The following is a 21,280-nucleotide window of genomic DNA, read 5'->3' on the forward strand; positions in this document are numbered from 1 at the left end:
AGTGGCAACTGGTGTAGTCCAGGTAGCTATTGCCGTCTACACTCTTGAAAAAGGTTTTTGTTTGGATTTTGTTTTTCTCATCGTGGGATACGATTACATCCAGAAATTCTGCATTATTGCTGTAGTGGTTATGAGTGAAATGCACGTTCCAGGAGTTGTCGTTGAGTGAGGAGATGAATTGGTTTAAATCTTCAACATTGCTGTCCCATATGATGAAAATATCATCTATATATCGCTTGTAGATTATGCAATGCTCAAAAAGTGGGTGGTTGAACATGATTTTATCTTCAAATGCCCCCATGAAGAGATTTGCAAAACTGGGTGCGAATTTCGTACCCATCGCTGTCCCACAGTGTTGCCGATGGATGCGCCCATTGAATTGGAAGAAGTTGTGTTTCAGAATGAATTCAATGGCTTCCAACATGAATTCCTGTTGTAGTGGTGGCATAAGTGTATGTATATAGGTATTGAGCTACTGCCGACAGTTCCATCTCATGTTTTATGATGGTGTACAGGGCTGATATGTCCATAGTTAGAAAGGAATATTGTTTTTCCCAGTTGAGGTGAATAATGGAATTAATAAAATCACTGGTGTCTTTGATGTACGACGGCAGTTTACATACATATTTCTGTAGGTGGAAGTCGATGTATTCTGATAGGTTACAGGTTATGGAAATTATTCCAGATATGATGGGGCACCCTGGTGGCATGGATGGGTTCTTATGGATTTTTGGCAGATGATAGAAGAGAGGAGTATCCGGTTCTTTTATCTTGATGTAATCATATTCGTGTTTGTTTAGGGTTCCATTTTTCATACCTTTATCGAGGAGTGTGTTTAGTTCCTCTGAGTAGATGGAATCGGGATTGGTAGTCAGGGTTTCATAGAATAATTCATCCGCAAGGAGGCGGTTCAATTCTGCTATATAATTGTCTCTATCCATGCGGATGAAATCCTTGCGGATGAATTATTCTATGAAAGCCTGACTACCAATCCCGCTTCCATCTACTCAGAGGAACTAAACACACTCCTCGATAAAGGTCTGAAAAATGGAACCATAAACAAACACGAATTGATTGACAGCCAAGAAATCTCAGTGACTGCGTACACCTACGGACCAATACCGGCATTCTTCCTATTGGTCCAGCCATAACAACAATATGATTGGCTACCTTACTCTTTCATCCCACTATTTTGAACAATGCGTGACAACCAGTGACGCTATTTATTTCCCGAATTCCGGTTGGTCACTCCAACCACAACGGAGGACTAAACACTAATCTCCGTCTCTGATTGGTCGCCCGCATACAGCTGTCATTTCACTACCTTCCAAATCCTTCTAGCTACTAGTGACGTAACACCAGTCCTAATTCTGATTGTTCGCTCACTTTCCAGTGGGCTTTCCCAACACCATTCAAATGTCATGTTGTTTATATATTAATATAAGTACTCACGGCTCTCTTTTTTGTACATATTATACCATTGTACCATGTAATATAACAAAATATATTGAAAATAAATATATTTTACATGTCATGTAGACCAGGTGACGCCAGATGTATCATATCACCACTCCCCCTTTTTTGAACTTTGACCTTCCCCACCACATCGGCGCCAAAAAAACTGGCATATATCCTTCATCGTATGGCTACCTAGCCACAAGCAATTGAGAAAGAGGGGGCTCCCCTCGAAACGCGTCTTGCACATGTCTATTACTTTATGTATGTTCTAATAAATGCTATTTCATTGAGAAACCACGTATCCGGATCTTGCTTGCCATCCAGAGCAGCGCCACCACAGAACTTCTTTCTTCTCAGCATTGCACTCTCTCCCTGCCGACTCCCGAGTGGGGACCGGCCGTTGCTGCAGACTGCAGCCAAGAATTCCAGCATAGACTACCCATATCAAGGGTGACACGCACAAAACCAAGATTTGCACAAGGTGAGCAAATCCACATCTCTTTTATTCGGGCCATCCAACCCCACGGAATTACGTGAGGCGCCGTCCCCCCCCCCCCTTTTTTTTCACAGGACAGACAAGGGAGAGTCACGAATAACAATTTAAGATGCTGAAATCGATTTGTTTTGTCTAGAAAAAGTATTTTGGCTTTGCAAGTGTGATTTCTTGGAAAAGTAATACCAAAACCACTTTTTCTTGACAGAATGAATCAACCATTGCTGCCTCAGATTTGGTGATTAACACCCCATTTATCTACATCATATAATTTAATATCCCCTAAAGCAGGTGTCTTGGCTCTCTGCTAGGTCATGCCTCACCCCATCCAGGACAGCCCCATAATTGTTTGTTATCTCTTCTAACATTATTGTCATTGGCAATATATATATACTGTATATATATATTTATTTTTAAACACATATTGTGCTGCCACATTAATGGGCAGTTCATCAAGGGGTGAACAGCTCAGTAAAACAGCATCTAATAAAATAAGGCATCCTTTTTTGGACACTTTAGCTCAGGTTAAATAGCAATTGTCTGCATTTCTAAAGCATGCTTTAAGGCAATAGTCTCAGAATAAGTGATGTAATTTATTCTAGCATATTTGAAATGTGTGTACAAAAAATGTGCACCACAATTCCCCATGTGAAATGCAAGGTGTATTTCTATTGAAAACAATGGGTGCATTTTTTTGGGCAAATAATATGCACCAACATATATGATGAAAAACTCTGTGTGAACTCCTGTTCATAAGGTTCAAATTATATTCCCATTATTAACTGCTCCCTTATTATTCTGAACCAACAGCAAGTGTGTTTACTGTACAACAGATATTGGAGGGGTCACACTTGTTTCTGTAGCCTTCATTGACTTAGGAGAGATCTTGTAAATATGCAATACATGACAAGGATGGGAAGAAAAAAAATCTGGTATTTGTGCTATACCACAGATCTTTCTAAAATGGGTGCTAGGATAAAGAAGTAGCTCAACATTATCAGAGATTTTATTTATATATATATATATATATATATATATATATATATGACAGAATGAGAGATTGTAGAAATGATGCATCCTACTTGCCATGAAGTTGACATACACAGCACACCTTGGTTTACCAAGTTTAATTGCTTCAATAAGCTCTTAAGCTTAAAAACGCACTGCACAAAAGAAAGATGTTATCATGGGTAGTAAAAGGATATGAGGTCTGGGCACTCTGCAGTTTATGTGCCCCGACTGTGTCCATGTTCTACATGTAAGTGGATGCTTCCACTGCTGGGCTTACGGAGATCATTTTTTTCCTGATTTATGGATGCACTTTAAGGTGCATCAAGGTAAGTGCCTGAGCGAAATACGGAAGAGACTATCTTTCCCATGTTGTTTATTGTGGCTTCACTGTCTGAGCTGGACTCTGAGTCACTACTTCCTGAATAGGCTCCTAGACCCGGTAAGATTCCAATACAAATGGAGGCTGAAGGACAATGAACTCGGGAACCGGTGAGAGAAGAGCTTCCGACAGAGCTAGAATGACTTTCTGAAAACATAAAACACCATAGTATGATACACAAGATCCGAGAATGCAAACATCATCATATAAAACTTACAAGAAAACCTTTAAATGTAGACTACCAAATACTGTATATAATGGCACATAGCTGGACACTACAGCTTCATTAAGTCCAGTTACAGTCTCTGGAGAAAGACTGATAATACATACCTTTCAACTTATCGTGTTCCTGTTCAAGTTTTAATTTCTTTGCACTGGAGCTTTCAGAATTACTGGAAAAAATATATGTATTACAAATAAAGAACTAACAAATATTTTAACAACGCTGTTGGCTAACAGTGAATATAAACCATGTATAGAAAATTTCCCACAGGGGAGGGTTTGCTGCAATAAATCCAGTCTGGGCAATTATATGTGAGCTAAACAACTTGCAAATCTTTCTGTTACACAAAGGAATCAATAGAGTGAATGGGGTCAGAGCTGCACTAGGAGCCAGAAGCAATATACAGAGTGGCACAATTTCTGGAAGAAAGTAGTTCTATTTTTCTGCCCTTCTACAACCAATAGGCTTTATTTATATCAGGTTGGATAACCACTTCAATGGCTCCTTACTTCATTGTTGAAATAATATGCTGGACTACTATATCTTTAATGAAAGGATTTTAGAACATTTCTTATGAATAAGCTCATAAACATGTCTTCAATTAGGTGAAAATATTCTGTTTAAGATGCAGTACAAACCTCTTGTGCCGAACTGCCCCTGCCAGCAATTTGGACTGAGAAAACTTATTTTTGTTTTCAGGGAGCTTTGTCAATGGCTTCTTGTCAGAATCAGTCTTCTTATGCTCTGTGGATGTGGCAGCTATGTTCCGGGCATTGTGGGCCAAGACAGTTAAGGATACAAGCAGTTTTTAATAGTAAAAATATAATCATAGCAACAATGGAGGAGATTCAGGAATTTATGGTGTATTGGGCAAAATATACAGGTGCAACTTAGTAAGTATATTCATTCTTTTCTTCTTCAAATGTCTCTTATAGGGATTGACCGATTATCGGTTTGGCCGATATTATCTGCCGATAATCACGATTTTGGGCATTATCGGTATCGGCAATTACCTTGCTGATAAGCCGATAATGTCCCACCCCCCGCACAGCGACCGCCCCCCCGAGTCGCACCCCCCACCGCACCACCCCGGCCCCATTGCCTCCCCCATCCCCGGTTTTATTATTACCTGTTCCCTGGGCCCACGCTACTTCTGGCTCCTGCTGCATCCTGCGTTACGCTGTGCTCAATGACGAGTGATGGAGTGACGTGCGCGACGTCACCGTCAGTGCGCACAGTGACAGCTCAGGAGGACGCCACCGGAGCCAGATGTAGAGTGGACCCCGGGCACAGGTAATTATAAAACCGGGGAGAGGGGAGGCAATGGGGCCGGGGCGGTGGGGGGTGCTACGCGGGGCGGCAGTAGGGGCGCTGAGCGGTGCGGCGGTGGGGTGGAGCGGTGCGGGGGTGGCGGTGATAGGACCCCCGGACAGGCAGGGGGAGAGTAGCGGGTGACGGTGGCGGTCTATGGCACCGCAAAAGCCACTGCAGATCATTGATTTAAAGCGCCCGCTTTAAATCAAAGATCTGCAGCGGTGTCGCGTGGGGATAAATAGCCGATAACTTATACCGGAATATCGGTATAAGTTATATGCTATCGGCCCTAACCTCCACCGATTATCGGCCCTAAAAAAACGATATCGGTTGATCCCTAGTCTCTTATGATTGAAAGACATGAATATTACTAATTTAAAAGGGGTACTCCACCCCTAGACATCTTATCCCCTATCCAAAGGATAGGGGATAAGATGTCTGATCGCAGGGGTCCCGCCGCTGGGGACCCCCGCAATATAGTATGCGGCACCCACCGGAAGTGCTGGAGGGTCTGGGTCCCGACCACCAGAACGGAAGTCTGTGATGTCACGACTCCGCCCCGTGTGACGTCACGCCCCGTCCCCTCAATGCAAGTCTATGGGAGGGGGCGTGACAGCCCCGATAGACTTGCATTGAGGGGGTGGAGTCGTGACGTCACGGACTTCCGTTCCGGTGGTTTGGGACCCAGACCCTCCAGCGCTTCTGGAGCAGAAACAGGTGGGTGCCGCATGCTATATTGCGGGGGTCCCCTGCGATCAGACATCTTATCCCATATCCTTTGGATAGGGGGATAAGATGTCTAGGGGTGGAGTACCCCTTTAAGAAGAAATTAATGCAGTTAAATGGCATATCTGCAGTCATTTAGTGGTTAAACCCTTGGATACAGATATAGAGTTCCAGGGTGCTTAAATGTTGTGCACTACTAATATATATACACTTTAATTATGATGTCATAAAAACTATAAAAACAGGAGCTCAGGTCTAGTTTTTAGCGACACACCGACAATATTTATCCTGGGACAACCCATTGAAATCCTGAGAATGTGAAAGTTGCAGACAATTTGTTATGTATTTAGATTGGTAAATATCTTCTTTCAGGATTTTCATCAACACTGTGAGGATGTCCGCGTTGCTATGTCTCCTATCCCCACTATACTGTAAACTGTCACTTAGTTTAGAAGGATATTCTGAATTCATTCAACTCTTTCTTTTCTTCCTCCCTCCTTTGCTTCTCCAGCAACTCCTGTTTTCTTGAAACTTCATCAAGAAAGTGTGTTTCATCTTCATCAAGACCACGGACCATATTTTCTGCAAATAAATAAGAATAAAGATAAGAATAGTTTTTATATGCACACTTGTGATCACCTCTGCATAATCAATGTGTCCATCCACCTTCAATAGTTATCCTCCAGAAAACATGAATACTAGGCTGGGCATAGCATAGAGGTATTTCCAATTGGAAAAAAAAAAAAAAGTGTAACAAGCTGCCAGACATCTTAGATGGAAGCTTATCTTTAGAGTCCACAAATACTGTATATACTCAAGTATAAGCAGAGTTTTTCAGCACAATTTTTCGTGCTGAAAATGCACCCCTTGGCTTATACTCGAGTGAACTCTCTGCCTGTCAATCCCTTCTCAGTGGTCTTCAACCTGCGGACCTCCAGCTGTTGCAAAACTACAACTCCCAGCATGCCCGGACAGCCATCGGCTGTCCGGGCATGCTGGGTGTTGTAGTTTTGAAACCTCTGGAGGTCCGTAGGTTGAAGACCACTGCAGCCTTTTGTACTCCCCTCCCCTCAACGGGAAGGAAGGGTGAGCTGGTCCGGGCCATCTATGCTGCAGGGACCGTCCGGTGGGCAGGGTTAGTCGTTGCGGGCTGTCCATTTTCACCGGGGGGCCTCTTCTCCGTGCTTCGATCCCGGCCTAGTGATGTTGCCTTGACGACGAAGCACAGGGACGTTCATGCACAACGTCCCTGTGCGTCATCGTCAAGGCAACATAACTAGTCCGGGGCCAGGCCCGAAGCGCGGAGAAGAGGCCCCCCCGGTGAAAATGGACAGCCCGCAACGACTAACCCTCCCCACCAGATGGTCCCTGCTGCATAGATGGCCCGGACCAGCTCACCCTTCCTTCCCGCCAAGTGGAGGAGAGTACAAAACAAAAGCTGATGGCTGTCCGGGCATGCTGGGAGTTGTAGTTTTGCAACATCTGGAGGTCCGCAGGTTGAAGACCACTGAGAAGAGATTGACAGGTGGTGATGATGAAGGGGGGGGGGGGGGGGGAGGGGATGATGACGTGGGTCTGGATGATTACATGGGGGATGATGTATTTCCCACCCTAGGCTTATAGTCGAGTCAATAACTTTTCCTGGGTTTTTGGGGTGAAATTAGGGGCCTCGGCATATATTCGGGTCGGCTTATACTCGAGTATATACGGTACTGTGCTTTGCAATTCAAAATCCTTCTTTCCCCAAACCTTATCTGTCAGGAGGCCTCTATCCACATAAGTTAGACATTTTTTCTCTAATGTGCACTGGGGCTTTTAGGAAGACAGATCCTTCAGAAGTCTAGGGTGACATCCTAACTACAGACTGGGCATGCTGAAAGTTTAGCAATAGCTAAGTGTCCAGCTTTTTTTTAAATTTTTTTTTAATGCTTTATCACCCTACAGCCAAGGTACATTAATAATACTAAATATGTTGCAGTTAGAAAGTTCATTACAAAGTTTCTTACTGAATTTAAACTGTTCTTCATATTCCTGTTGTTTCTTTTCTTTCTGTTCCTGAAGCTTCTCATATAAAGATCTTGGGTCATATACTTCCTCTGGACACTCTGGCAAAAACATTGAAATCACAGTCACTGTCATACCAAAAGAAGATCACACACAGGAAGAAATGTCTAAGCGCATTGAGGGACATTTATCATCGTTGCTTTGGTAAGCAAGTTCTGTAGGCATTTTTTTCTTGCTTTTGGTTTTGCTTATGTATGACATATTTATTATACTATTATCACAGGGGGTTGATAAATTTGGCTCACAAGCAAAAAACAATAAATCCCTTTTGAATACCATTTTTTTTAGCATACATAAGCAAAAAACAATAAATGACTTCAGAACACAAATTTGAAGCTTTGAAAAAAAATGTGTGATATATATATGTTTTTTGTTTTTACATTTCTTACCGCTTTTTTTCCCCCTAAATGTACTAACTCATTTTTTTTCTTCTCATTTCAGATCTGTGTATCTTGTGGATTACAGTGATCAGCATTTTTTTGGTTTAATGCTAATAAAATGGTTAATGAGGACTTTTGGGGGAGTGTTTTTTTGGAATAACATTTTTTTTTTTAAACGTGTTTTTATTTTTTTTATTTACTTGACAGGCTTAGTATTGGAAGCTGTATAGACAGAGTCCATTACTAAGCCGTGGCTTAGCGTTAGCCCCCATGACAGCTAGCGCTAACCCCCAATTATTACCCCGACACCCACCACCACAGGGGGGCCGGGAGGAGCCGGTACCATCAGGCCCGGAGCGTCAAATATGGCGCTCCTTGGCTTAGGCGGTAACAGGCTGGCGTTATTAAGGCTGGTGAGGGCAAGTAACAATGGTCCTCGCCCACCCTGGTAACGTCAGGCTGTTGCTGCTTGGTTGGTATTTGGCTAAAAATAGGGGGAATCTTTTATTTTATTTTTTTTGCATAAATAATTATTAAAAAAATAAAAAAAAAGACACATAGGGTCCCCCCTATTTTTATTTTCAGCCAAATACCAACCAAGCAGCAACAGCCTGATGTTACCAGGGTGGGAGAGGACCATTGTTACTGGCCCTCCCCAGCCTAAATAACGCCCGCCTGTTACTGCCTAGGCCCAGGAGCGCCATATTTGATGCTCCGGGCCTGTTGGTACCGGCTCTTCCCAGCACCCCTGTGGCGGTGGGTACCGACGTAATAATTGGGGGTTAGCACGAACTGTTTTTTTGGCTAACGGTAAGCCTCAGCTTACTAAATGGACTGTCTATAAGACAGCTTCCACTACAAAGCCTGTCAAGTAAATAAAATAAAAAAACAACACATTGCAAAAGAATGTATTCCAAAAAACACTCCCCCACAAGCCCTCATTAACCATTTTATTAACATTAAACAGATTTAAAAAAACGCTGATCATCGAAGCAGTCCACCGAATCCGAAGTAGTCCACAGGATACACGGATCTGAAATGAGAAAAAAAAAAAATAATTAAATAAAATAGGTTAATACATTTATTGTCACCCGCCCATGACTACAACTCCCAGCATGCCCTTACAGTAAGGATATGCAAGTTGTAGTGTGGGGGGGGGGGGGGGGGGAAACAATCTCCCACACCACATGACTACAACTCCCAGCATATCCCCACTGTAAGGGTATGCTGGGAGTTGTAGGGGGGCGGGTGACAAGCCCGTCACCTGCCGCACAACTACAACTCCCAGCATGTCCTTACAGTAAGGACATGCTGGGAGTTGTTGGGGGGGGGGGGGGGGGGAGAAAATCTCCTGCACCACATGACTACAACTCCCAGCATATCCTTACTGTAAGGAGATGCTGGGAGTTGTATTCGTGCCAGCCAGGGAAGCGGGTGGTAATGCGCTCCGCTCCCTGGCTGCAGTGATCAGAGAATCACTGTAATTTCATATTTCCTGCCGGGTCACCTGACACGGGACCCAGCGGGAAATAGGAAATTACACCAAACTCCGCTGCGCTGTGGTAAGGACAGCGGACTGACATAACACTGCAGACGGGAAGGGAGATGTGCAGAAGCCGTCCCTGCCATCTCTCGGCGTGTACCGCAGTGCTGAGTGATGGCAGGGACGGCACCTACACATCTCCCTGCCCGGCTGTGGGAGTCCCGGGGGGGCTGCTGGGTTATGTCAGCCCGGGCTCCTAACCAGGCGCTGCTGAGATAATAGTTGACGGAGCCCGGGCAGCTGAAGTGTGGCTAGCCCGGGCTCCTTACTACGGCGCCGCAGGATATATGAGGAGCCCGGGCGACTGAAGTGTGGCTAGCCCGGGCTCCTTTTAACATCTGGCGGAGCCGCGGCATCCGCGGCTCCAAGGTATGTTAAAAGGAGCCCGGGCTGGCATCACTCTGCAGCCGCCCAGGCTCCTCTGATTCTATCCCTGCTACCCTAAGATAATGATGGGGATGGGGACACTGCTGTACATACCCCCACCCCCCTTGTCTTCCACCCGCCCACGTTGCACATTGTCCGCCCGCTACAATACTACAACTCCCAGCATGCCCTCACTGTATGGACATGCTGGGAGTTGTAGTCTTGCAACAGGTAGCAGACAGATGGGAGATGTACGGTGCAGGCGGGTAGTAGCTTTTTCTGCTCCATGTTTGAGCTGGAGTAAATTTAGTAAATTTTTAACCTTGTTGCGCAGTTGCGACTGTCGCAGTTAATGAATACCAGACTACCCGTAGTCCATTTTAAAATTATTACTACGTAGTTGAGATTTGGAAAACTTGCTTTTGTCACTTTCCAGTCAAAATGTCGCACGAAAAATTGCATAGTCGCAGGTGCGACATTTGTGCAACATTTTTAGTAAAAAAAAAATTAACTAAATCTCTTGATAAATGTCTGTCATTGTGTTTAATATGAAAGCAAAAATTAAACATACATTTCTAATTTGACAAAAATTATACACAAAAATTGGATAATATACTCAAATGGTCGTTGCTGATTGATATTAGATAACTGCAGGCCCAAAGTTTTTATACAGGCAGACATTAGCCACATTGGCCCCGATTTACTAATAGTTGGTTTTCCCGCCCAAGGTTTCCCTACATTTTGCACTTTTCCCTATGTTTTTTTTTTGGTTTTGTTTTTTTAAAAGGGGTACTCCGGCAACTCATGATGTCATAGCCCCACCCCCTTAATGACAGTCACGAGGGGGCGGGGTTCTGACGTCACGAGCTCCCGGCGCCGGCTCAAGCGTTCGGAACAGTTTCTTCCAAACACTGAGCAGCAGAGTACCCCTTTAACACATAGCTCTGAGCTGTGGGGTTTTCCTCAGCTCAAATACACCATTTTCTGTGGAAACCTTAGTAAAATATGTTGGGATTTTGCAGAAAATGTTGGGAACACACCTCTTTGATGACCACGCCCCCTTTTCCCAGCAGCCACACCCCTTTTTCCAGGTTCTCTCAGCAAAATGCAGAGTTGGTCAGGTATTTTTTAAATTCTGGCACACATTCTAGCGCCAGAATTAAAAAATTCTGGCGCACCCAGCATTTTGTGCCTCGTACATGGGGGAGACCGTATTTGGACATCTTATTTCCTTTCCTTAGATAGGGGATAAGATGTCTATGGGCAAAATACCCCTTTCATTTCTTCATCTATATACCCACATAATGGCTTGTTTTTTTGCCAGACTAATAATTGTACTGTGTAATGATTTCCTTCATTTTTCCATAACATGTGCTCTGAAAAAAAAAAAAAAATGTTTTTTGTGAGGTGAAATCCACTGCTCATGTAATACAGGAGCCATCCACAGGTAGAATGGGGGGGGGGGGGGGGGGGGGGAAATCAGTGACGGAATGGAGGCAGGAGTGAAACAGTTTGGGTTTTTAAAAGATGGACAACCCCCATTTGAAAAGGCTGACAAAAACCCAGGTGGCACCACAAAATGTTCCCATGGCGAACTGGGATTTGTTGAGCCCTCCCATGGACTTTAAATAAATACATTTATTTGTTTAAAAAAAAATAAAAAAGGATAATTTTTTTACAATGTGTAAACTCATAATTACCACCAGCATAAAGAAGGGATACATATAATGTGAACCAAATGATAAGGTCCTGTGGTACTTGAACCACTAAACGATATAACTTATCAATACCTATTTTTATACATGGTCCTCTTTTGAGTGGTCTTATTGATATGTTATATAATGTGTAAACGCAGCCTGAACCTGCGGCATGACAAGTGCAATCTTCCTCTTCTTCTGAGACCAATATTGCTTTTCCTGAGCATAATACACGGCTGCCTATTGATTTATTTTAACAGTTCTTAATTTACATTTCACTGAAATGAGTTAAGTGGAAGCTTTTCCCAATGAGAACAGTAGAATGGTGGGCAATTCAGCAGCCATCGAGGAGACAGCCGGCTAACAAAAGTGGGTTGTGCCTTTTGACATACATTATTATAATGAGAAACGTAATATATTACTACTATGTTAGTTGCATCAGTTATTTTTTCCTTTGTATGTACCTTCTGGGTCATCTGGCTTCCGCACTTTTTCCCATTCTTCCTGCCTCTTCTTTCGTTTTTCCTCTATTTCCGATTCAGTTACAAACTTTTTGTTAATTACAAAATCCCCTTCATGTCCGTCCATTCTGAACACCTGCAGCACAACAAACCCAGAATCAGGGAAATGTGATTTTCCGTCGGACGTTTAGTCGTGTGAACATGGTCTTACAGCATCACTGCCTTTTAAAAACAACTTTTTACTTGTCTCTCACATGTGAAAATTTGTTGACTTCACTGGGTCTCACTCCTGAGACCCACTGCAATCGTGAGTTAATATGGCTGGACCATTGTATCACTAAAAGCACTTTATGCCTTCTGTCTCAACCCCATTCCTTGTAGTCTGTAAGCTCTCGTGAGCAGGGCCCTTACTCCTCCTGTTAAAATAGTTATTAGTACCCCAATATTGTAAAGTGCTGCAGAATCTGTTGGCACTATATAAAATTATTATTATCCATAGAAGCGGGTGGCATTACACTCAGCTTCCTAGCCGGCCGAGCGATCTGTAAATTTCTCTGCATAGACATTTATGCAGAAAAAAAAAATTATGGATCTCTCGGAAAGCTGAGCACAACGTTGCCCACTTTGCCGACTAATATCTCATGATAGCAGCGGGTCTCAGGAGGAATACCTGGTGCACTCAACAACTTTTGACATGTTCAAGTGACGTGAAAAGTTTTTTTTATGACAGTAACGCTTATCTGATTCCTATTAGGGCTGCACGATATATCGCAATCAAATCGCGATTATGGCGGATTGCGATACAGCGATTTGGCCCTTCGCTAAACTTTGCAATTATCTAACTGGGAGGAGAAATAGTGGGCCGCACACCGGAGGGGGAAGGGCAATGTTGCAGTGGTATGCTCAGCTCCCGTGCTGTGCGGCCTGGCCCCTCCATTGCAGATCTCACCGTGTCTCCTTCCAGCACTAGGACATAACCCCTCCACGACTGGCACAGCCATGGGGCGGGTGTATGAAGAGAGCTTCAGGGGTTGAGCTTGCTTCATACTGACTAATGCCAGACATCATCGATCTGGGTCATGTTTGGCATTAACCCTTTAGATGCTGCAATCAAAGTTGATCGCGGCGTCAAAAATGCTAAAAATCTTCGGTAGCTCAATAGAGCTGATCGGGACACCCGCGGCGAAACCTGCAAGATCCTGATCAGCTGAAAGGACTGGCTTCATTACATGTACCTTAGCTCGTCTGATTGGTGCTTCAATAATGCAGGCAGCCTCAGCAGCCTGAAGTAATGGAGCGCCAATAACACTGATCAATGCTGTTCTATGGGCTCCTATAGCACAGCCTTGTTAGTGTCTGCAAGTAGTAGTCTAGTTCCCATGGGAATGTTTTCCAAACAGTTTGCATCCAGCTGTTGGAAAACTACAATTCCCAGCATGCCCGGACAGCCTTTGGCCATGCTGGGAGGCACACTGTTTGAAAAACACTGCCCTAAGGGGCAATAAGGTAGTAAATAATAAGCCCCTCCCCTAATAAAAGTTTAAATCACCCCTTTTTCCCCCCATTTTTAAATAAAATAGTATAAACAAAATGAAACAATTTCTATATTTCTGACTTTAAAAACAATTTCTATATTTCTGTGCAGTGTTTGCGGAATCCGTGCAAAGAATAAACATGTTGTCCGCCGCCGTTTCCGCTGCTGTGAACTGGGTCCCTTGACAGATGAGGAATGGAAGATTGCTTTGTCTCATACCCCTTTGCTGTCCCTATCTGAGGGGAATCATCTGTCACAATTGTTCCTTCTACATAGGGAGTATAAGACCCACGATACTTTTACATAGACTTGGCTTCCGCCCTGATTCTGGTTGTCCATCGCGCGGATGTCCGCCATTAACCCCTCAGATGCCATGATCAATACGATCCGATCATCCACCATGGTGGCCGGAGGTCCCCTTACCTGGCTCCGGACGTCTCCCGTCATCTTCTGCTCTGGTCTGAGATCGAGCAGACCAGAGCAGGAGATCACCGATAATACTGATACACATAGCACTGAACAGTATTAGCAATCAACTGATTGCTATGAATAGTCCCCTATGGAGACATAAAAAGGGTTAAAAAAAAAAAAGTAAAAAAAATTAATGTGAAAAATCCCCTCCCCCAATGAAAAAGTAAAACGTCAGTTTTTCCCATTTTACCCCCAAAAAAGCATAAAAAAAATAATTAAAGACACACATTTGGTATCGCCGTGTGCGTAAAAGTCTGAACTATTAAAATATATTGTATAATTATATTGTTAATTATCCCGTACGGTGAACGGCGTAAACGTAAATTTATTTTTTTTAAGTCCAAAATTGAAGCTTTTTTATCAAATTTTATTCCAAATTTTTTTTTATAAAAAAGTAAAACCTAAGCAAAAGTGGTACTGATAAAAAATACAGATTTTGGCGCAAAAAAATTAGCCCTCATATCGCCCCATATATGGAAAAATTAGAAAGTTATAGGTGGTCAAAATAGGGCAATTTCAAACATACTAATTTTGTTAAAATGGTTTGAGATTTTATTTAAGCGGTACAATTATAGAAAAGCATATAACATGGGTATCATTTTAATCGTATTGACCCACAGAATAAAGAAAACATGTCATTTTTACCGGAAAGTGTACAGCGTGAAAACAAAACCTTCCAAAATTTGCTAAATTGCGGTTTTCTTTTCAATTTTCCCACATAAATAATATTTGTTTGGTTGCGCCGTACATTTTATGGCAAAATAAGTGAATTACAAAGTACAATTGGTGACGCAAAAACAAGCGTTACAGGAGTTATGATTTTTAGAAGGAGAGGAGGAAAAAACGAAAATGCAAAAATAAAATTGGTCTGGTCCTTAAGGCCAAAATGGGCCTGGTCCTTGAGGGGTGAAAATCCCCCTATTTTGAAGACCTATAACTTTTTCATTTTTCCGTATAAGCGGCGATATGTGGTTTCATTTTTTGCGCTGTGATCTGTACTTTTTATTGATACCATATTTGCTTATATAAAACTTCTATTACTTTTTTAAATTAATTTTTTTTTGGAATAAAAGGTTATAAAAAAGCAGCTATTTTGGGACTTTTTTTTTACGTTCACGCCGTTCACCGTACGGTATCCTTAACATTTTATTTTAATGGTTGAGATATTTACGCACACAGCAATACCAAATATGTATATAATATATTTTTATATATATATATATATATATATATTTATATATTTTTTTTTTTTTTTTTTTTTTTTTTTTTTTTTTTTTTTACACTTATTGGGGTTGAAATAGGGAAAATGGAACAATTAAAATTTTTATTGGGGGAGGGGGTTTTTAAAATTTTTTTTACACTTTAATAGTGCCCATAGGGGACTATTTATAGCAATCATTCGATTGCTAATACTGTTCAGTGCTATGCATAGGACATAGCACTGGGCAGTATTATCGGTCATCTTCTGCTCTGGTCTGCTCGATCGAAGACCAGAGCAGAAAACCCCGGGAGACGGCCGGAGCAAGGTGAGGGGACCTCTGGCCGCCATGCTGGATGATCGGATCACTGCGGCAAAGTACTGCTATGCTGCAGATGCCGTGATCTGTATTGATCACGGCATCTGAGGGGTTAATGGTGGACATACGCGCAATCGCGGATGTCCGCCATTACGGGCGGGTCCCTGGCTGCTATCAGCAGCCGGGACCTGCCGCGCATGTCGAGAGCATCGCTCCAATGCTTGCGGTTATGCATAGGACGTACATTTATGTCCTGCGTCGGTAAGGGGTTAAAGTCGTATTTTGCCCATAGATATCTTATCCCCTATCTAAAGGCTAGGGAATACAATGTCTGATCGCAGGGGTCCCGCCGCTGCTGCTGGGACCCCCCCCCGCAGCACCCAGCATTCTGTGTTGGGTGCCGCTCCAGTCTTGGGAAAACTGGTTTCCAAGACTGGAGACGTTACGTCACCCAACTTCCCTGACTAATAACTCATGATGGCAGCGGGTCTCAGGAGTGAGACCTGGTGCAGTCAACAACTTTTGACATAGTCTCTCTCTCTTGTTTAAAAAAAAAAATAATAATAAGCCCCCCCCCCATCTCTAGGGATCACAAAGAATGGCCTGAAAAAGAGAAAATATCCAGTGAGCGGCAGTTGTGTGGACGCAAGTGCCTTGTTGAGATCGGAGGTGAATGGGCAGACCAGACTGGTTTTTGATTACAGAAAAGCAACAGTAAATCAAATAATCACTGGTTACACCCAAGACGTGCAGAATACTTAGTACTGTTGAATCACAATGCCGCCCCCTTTGTCCGCGGGGCGGATCGCGATTTCTTCGTTTTTTTTCAAAACTGTTGAGTGCATCTCGTTCCGGCTTATTAAGACATCCTTCACTTGAGGTATTGGGAAAATTCCTAAATTCACCTGCAACTAGGTCATGGAAAGTTTTCAAACAGTGTCCCTGACTGGCCGTGGGATAAAATTTAGATTTTGGTCTTACATCAGGATGTATACCTAGCGGAGTGTTCTTTACTGGTGCTATTTTTTCGGTTATATTAGGTAGTGAGATGTGGCGCTGTAGTGTCAAACGTCTAGTGAAATTGTATAAATCGAGAAATAGATCGAATTTTTTAAAATAATAATAGGGACAATAGGATAGTCCCTTTTGCAAGAGGGACAGCTCACCTTGATTTAATTTATGTCTAGAAAGATTAAAAATCTTTATTGTGGACGGTTTGGGTCCCAATTGTTCGGTTACCGTTGAACCATTATAAGGATCTTGCTGAATAGCTAAATTGGCAGTGGCCGGAAGAGCAGGAGTTACTTTATTTTTGAAAATTTTCCTTTTGAGATGATGTTGACCTCCTCTACGAGTTTTCTTTTTGTGGGTCGTGGTGTGAAGTAATCTCGGATTGTCTTCAATCGTACTCAGGGGTGTGGAAATTTTATAAAAAACTACTTGTCCACGGGACTAAAATGGAGCAAGATCTACTTGTCCCTAATGACGATCCAATTGTGCGGACCATTTTTCGCTTTTAGACTCTCGTTTTTTCCTCCTCGCCCTATAATAGCCATAAATACCTGCTATAATGATTATATATATATATATATATATATATATATATATATATATATATATATATATATATATATATATAATAGGGAAGTGAAATTGAAATAGTAAAAGATAATTTTGCAGATTTGGTGGTTTTCTTTTCTACACCATTTACCTTATGATTGAGATAACATGTTGTTTTGATACTTTAGGCCAGCCTGATTACAGCAATACCAAATTTGTATAATTTACTTCATGTTTTGCTAATTTAAAAAAAATTCAGAACTTTTTTGAATTATTTTAATTGCCATTTTTCAACCCCTGTAGCTTTTTTTTTTTCCCGCATACGAGGCTGTATGAGGGCTAATTTTTTGTGCCATAATCTGTTTTTGTATCGGTACCATTTTGGTATTAATCTGACTTTTCAATCGCTTTATACATTTTTTTTTCTGGGATATTATAAAAAATGCAATTCAGTGGTTTTGTATATTTTTTTTACATTTACCCTACGGGATACATAACGTTTTATTTTAATAGTTCGTACAATTACGCACGCAGCGATACTAAATATGTTTATTTTTATATAGGAAAAGGGGGTGATTTGAACTTTTAACATGGAAGGGGTTAAAGGGGTTATCCAGGAAAAAAATTTTTTTTATATATCAACTGGCTCCAGAAAGTTAAACAGATTTGTAAATTACTTCTATTAAAAAATCTTAATCCTTTCAGTACTTATGAGCTTCTGAAGTTAAGGTTGTTCTTTTCTGTCTAAGTGCTCTCTGATGACATGTGTCTCTGGAACCACCCAGTTTAGAAGCAAATCCCCATAGCAAACCTCTTCTAAACTTGGCGGTTCCCGAGACACGTGTCATCAGAGAGCACTTAAATAGAAAAGAACAACCTTAACTTCAGAAGCTCATAAGTACTGAAAGGATTAAGATTTTTTAATAGAAGTAATTTACAAATCTGTTTAACTTTCTGGAGCCAGTTGATATATAAAAAAAAAGTTTTTTCCTGGATAACCCCTTTAATGTGTGTCTTTCAAACTTTTATTTAAAAACTTTTTTTTTTTTTTTTTTTTTTTTTTTTTTACACTTTATTAGACTTTTAAGAGGAATCATTAGATTCCTCAGACAGATGAATAGATTCTACTGAACTCAATTCATCTGTGTGCTCTGAGATACATTGATAGAGCCTGGTCCAGCCAGGATCTATCAAGGACAGAGCCGGACAGCAGGAAGCAGATGTAAGCCCTCCGGCTACCTCTATAGTGGATCGCCCACCTTGCGATCACACTGTGGGGGCGATCCACCCCACTAGCCCACCAGGGAGCATTCAAATATCCCTTTAGACGCCGCTGTTAGCTTTGACAGCGGCGATCTAAAGGGTTAATAGCCAGCCATGCTGGCTATTAGCGGAGGCCCCCGGGTACTGAGAACAGCCGGGAGGCTGCAGAGTATGGAGCGGGCTGGAGTCCGGAGCCCGCTCCATACAGACTGCTGATCGCCGCATGCATCTCCCCGTGCAGACGTGCGACCGCTCCTCCCCTCAGCTCTCCGAAGCTAAAGCTGGGGGAGCGAAGGCAGAGGACACAGATCTGCACGGGGAGAAAGAATGCAGAGCAGGGGAGATGTACACAGCTTCTCATCTCCCCTCCCCCTGCTCTGCATTCGAAGAATGCAAGTTTCCACAGCTGAGGACTGCAGAGTATGGAGCGGGCAGGAGTCCAGAGCCCACTCCATACAGACCGCTGATCGCCGCAGCGCTTGTCACGTCCGGCCCTGCTTGCCCAAAGCAGGGCTAAGGGCCGGAAAAATTCACCTGCCCGGCGCCCGGAACGGCATGTCCCGGGCATCAGGCGATATGAATTCCACATCCCTGGTACTGTTAATATGGGGTCTGTTTCTAACTAGAGGGGTCAGTATTGCCCCATGAAGGAGTGGGCACCACAGTAGGACGTGGTTTTACACAAGTAGCGGAGTGGGAAGGTGAAGGAGAACCACTAGTGACAGGTAAGGTTGGTGCATTAGTATTGGGTGGGTGATGGATTATAGCTTCAGTGGTGATGACATTCATGGGGTGAAGAAGTGGTTGAAGAAACGGAACTGACACTATATCACCAGCTGAGGTGTTCTCTATAAGTGTGGGTAAACTAGTGAAACTGTGTAGGCTATCATTGCTGATATCGTGAATAGTAAAGAGTGAATTGTTGGGGGATGTGACTTGTCTCTGGGTCGGGGAGGGGGGAGAGGTAAAAAGAAGTGGGAGTGGTATTCTCGGCATCCAAGAAAACATTGTTTGTAATTGTAATTACTTATAGGAACATGCCAAAGATAAGTCGGGACTAGAAATGTTAGGTCTTAAATGGTCACTGTCAGATCCAAAAACATTTGATATGTTGTAAAGCATGTATGATCAATAGGTTTTGCAATTGCTTTCATTAGAAAATGTTCAGTATTTCATACTGAAAAAGCCAGTCAAACAACTGCCCCCCTGCCTGCTTGGACACATACTAGTCCTGCTGTGTCCATGCATCATCACCTATGTCATGGACACACTTCCTTAATTGACAGCTGTGAGTGCAGGGCTCACAGCTGGAGGAAAAATCCTCCCACTGTCAGCTTGTGTCCCGCTACTGTCAGTGAGGACAAGCTGGGAGTTGTAGTTTTGCTAATGCTAGGGGAGATGTGAGCAGACAACATACTGAGGGAGGGGGTGGAGACCTGCAAAGTGATGCCACGCCCCCTCCCTTTGAGAGGAATTCAGACTAGTGAGCTAAATTAAAAGTGTAATAAAAAATTAAAAAATAAAGAGGTGCTGAACACAAAAATTAGATGTACATGATTAGGTTGAGTGATTATATATATATATCCCGCAAGAAGGACCGCACTCCCAAGGATGTCCACGGGTGCAAGCTGGTCGGCCATGGCTTGACAAAGACCGTGAGAGACGGTTGAAACGTCGTAGCATCTGATGAATAAAGCCTGACACGCTTTCATCTTAACCGGAGTGCTGCTGTTTTATTTTACTGGATAGATATATATATATATATATATATATATATATATATATATATATATACATATGTGTATATATAAATTTTTGTTGGATCTGACGGGAGCGCTTTAAAGTGCAGGGGTACAAGCAAACCACTAGATGAATTCCTGCGAGGCGGCTATTACAAGTTCACATTGCACCGTCTACAATTAGAGGGATGGCGATCATCACTTATCTTGTACTGATTCTGAGTGATATGATCTCTGGAATCGAATGTGACAGACATGTATAACACCCTGGATACAGGAGGTTAGAGACAGCTTTGCACTCTTCTGTTTCCATCATTCCAATTGACCCTAGGTCTCTAAACTGTGGACCCTTCGGCTGTTGCAAAACTACAACTCCCAGCATGCCCGGACAGCCAACGGCTGTCCGGGCATGCTGGGAGTTGTAGTTTTGCAACAGCTGGAGGTCCACAGTTGAGAGACCACTATAATAGACATTCAATAGCCAGCAGTATGTGTCCTGCAGGAGTCTCCGGGCCCCTACTTTAGCCATTCCCCACCAAATCCTGGAAATCATTTGGTTTTCTGGGTTAACCTGTTCGTGTATGCACAGGAATACACACAATACACACTAACAGGATAAACTGAGTTTTCAGCAAACTTTTTCCAAACCTGCTATCCTGGGACTAGTAGTTCTACAAATAACAACCATAGCCTGATATAGCAACAAAACATAGGAAACCTTTAAGTAAAGAAAGCACAAACATACTAAGACCCCCTCAGGTCAGTGCTCCTTTCCCAGCAGCCCCTCATACGCTCGCTCCCCTCCACAGACACCCCAATCTTACCACTGTCTTTCTTCGCTCAGCTCACAAAAGCTACTGTAGAGCCGACAGCGGCCCGACCCAATCAACACTGAGCTTACTACACTGCTCCATCCAATCACACACACCCCTGACATTAGCCAAGAGCCAATGAAAGATCGCCTGTCTATAGACGCCGACCTATCCGAGCGCGTTTTAAGAAAGATGGCCGTCCCGGCTTCACGACGTGTCGGTTCATTGATAACGTAAGGGAAAGAGGTTGTGGGCATGCGCAGAAATCA

The 21,280-nt window shown here is 42.9% G+C and overlaps 1 protein-coding gene across 3 annotated transcripts; it reads right to left on the reverse strand.

Annotated features, from left to right (window-relative positions):
• Positions 1-3,063: 3,063 nt before the first annotated feature.
• On the reverse strand, positions 3,064-21,277 carry PSME3IP1 (proteasome activator subunit 3 interacting protein 1). Of its 3 annotated transcripts, none has more exons than XM_056526229.1 (7): positions 21,180-21,277; positions 12,119-12,251; positions 7,611-7,709; positions 6,064-6,186; positions 4,203-4,338; positions 3,672-3,733; positions 3,064-3,488 (listed from the first exon to the last, which is right to left on the reverse strand). In XM_056526229.1, the coding sequence occupies exons 2-7, from the start codon at positions 12,240-12,242 to the stop codon at positions 3,274-3,276; spliced, it is 759 nt and encodes a 252-aa protein (XP_056382204.1). In that variant the 5' UTR covers positions 12,243-12,251; positions 21,180-21,277; the 3' UTR covers positions 3,064-3,273. The 3 variants fall into 3 exon arrangements, with proteins under 3 accessions (XP_056382204.1, XP_056382202.1, XP_056382203.1); XM_056526227.1 differs by lacking the exon at positions 21,180-21,277 and adding an exon at positions 21,024-21,173; XM_056526228.1 differs by lacking the exon at positions 21,180-21,277 and adding an exon at positions 20,945-21,013.
• Positions 21,278-21,280: the final 3 nt, after the last annotated feature.

Source organism: Hyla sarda, chromosome 6, assembly GCF_029499605.1.
Source record: "Hyla sarda isolate aHylSar1 chromosome 6, aHylSar1.hap1, whole genome shotgun sequence".
Lineage (NCBI taxonomy): Eukaryota > Metazoa > Chordata > Amphibia > Anura > Hylidae > Hyla > Hyla sarda.

What these genes read in the sequence shown, in the direction of transcription:
- PSME3IP1 (XM_056526229.1), bottom strand. Translation starts at nt 12,242, where the DNA reads ATGGACGGACATGAAGGGGATTTTGTAATTAACAAAAAGTTTGTAACT. An exon ending in TGAAGAACAGTTTAAATTCA is followed by an intron (nt 6,187 to 7,610) that starts GTAAGAAACTTT and finishes ATTTATTTGCAG; the next exon opens with AAAATATGGTCCGTGGTCTT. An exon ending in AGAGTTGAATGAATTCAGAA is followed by an intron (nt 4,339 to 6,063) that starts TATCCTTCTAAA and finishes TCTTGGCCCACA; the next exon opens with ATGCCCGGAACATAGCTGCC.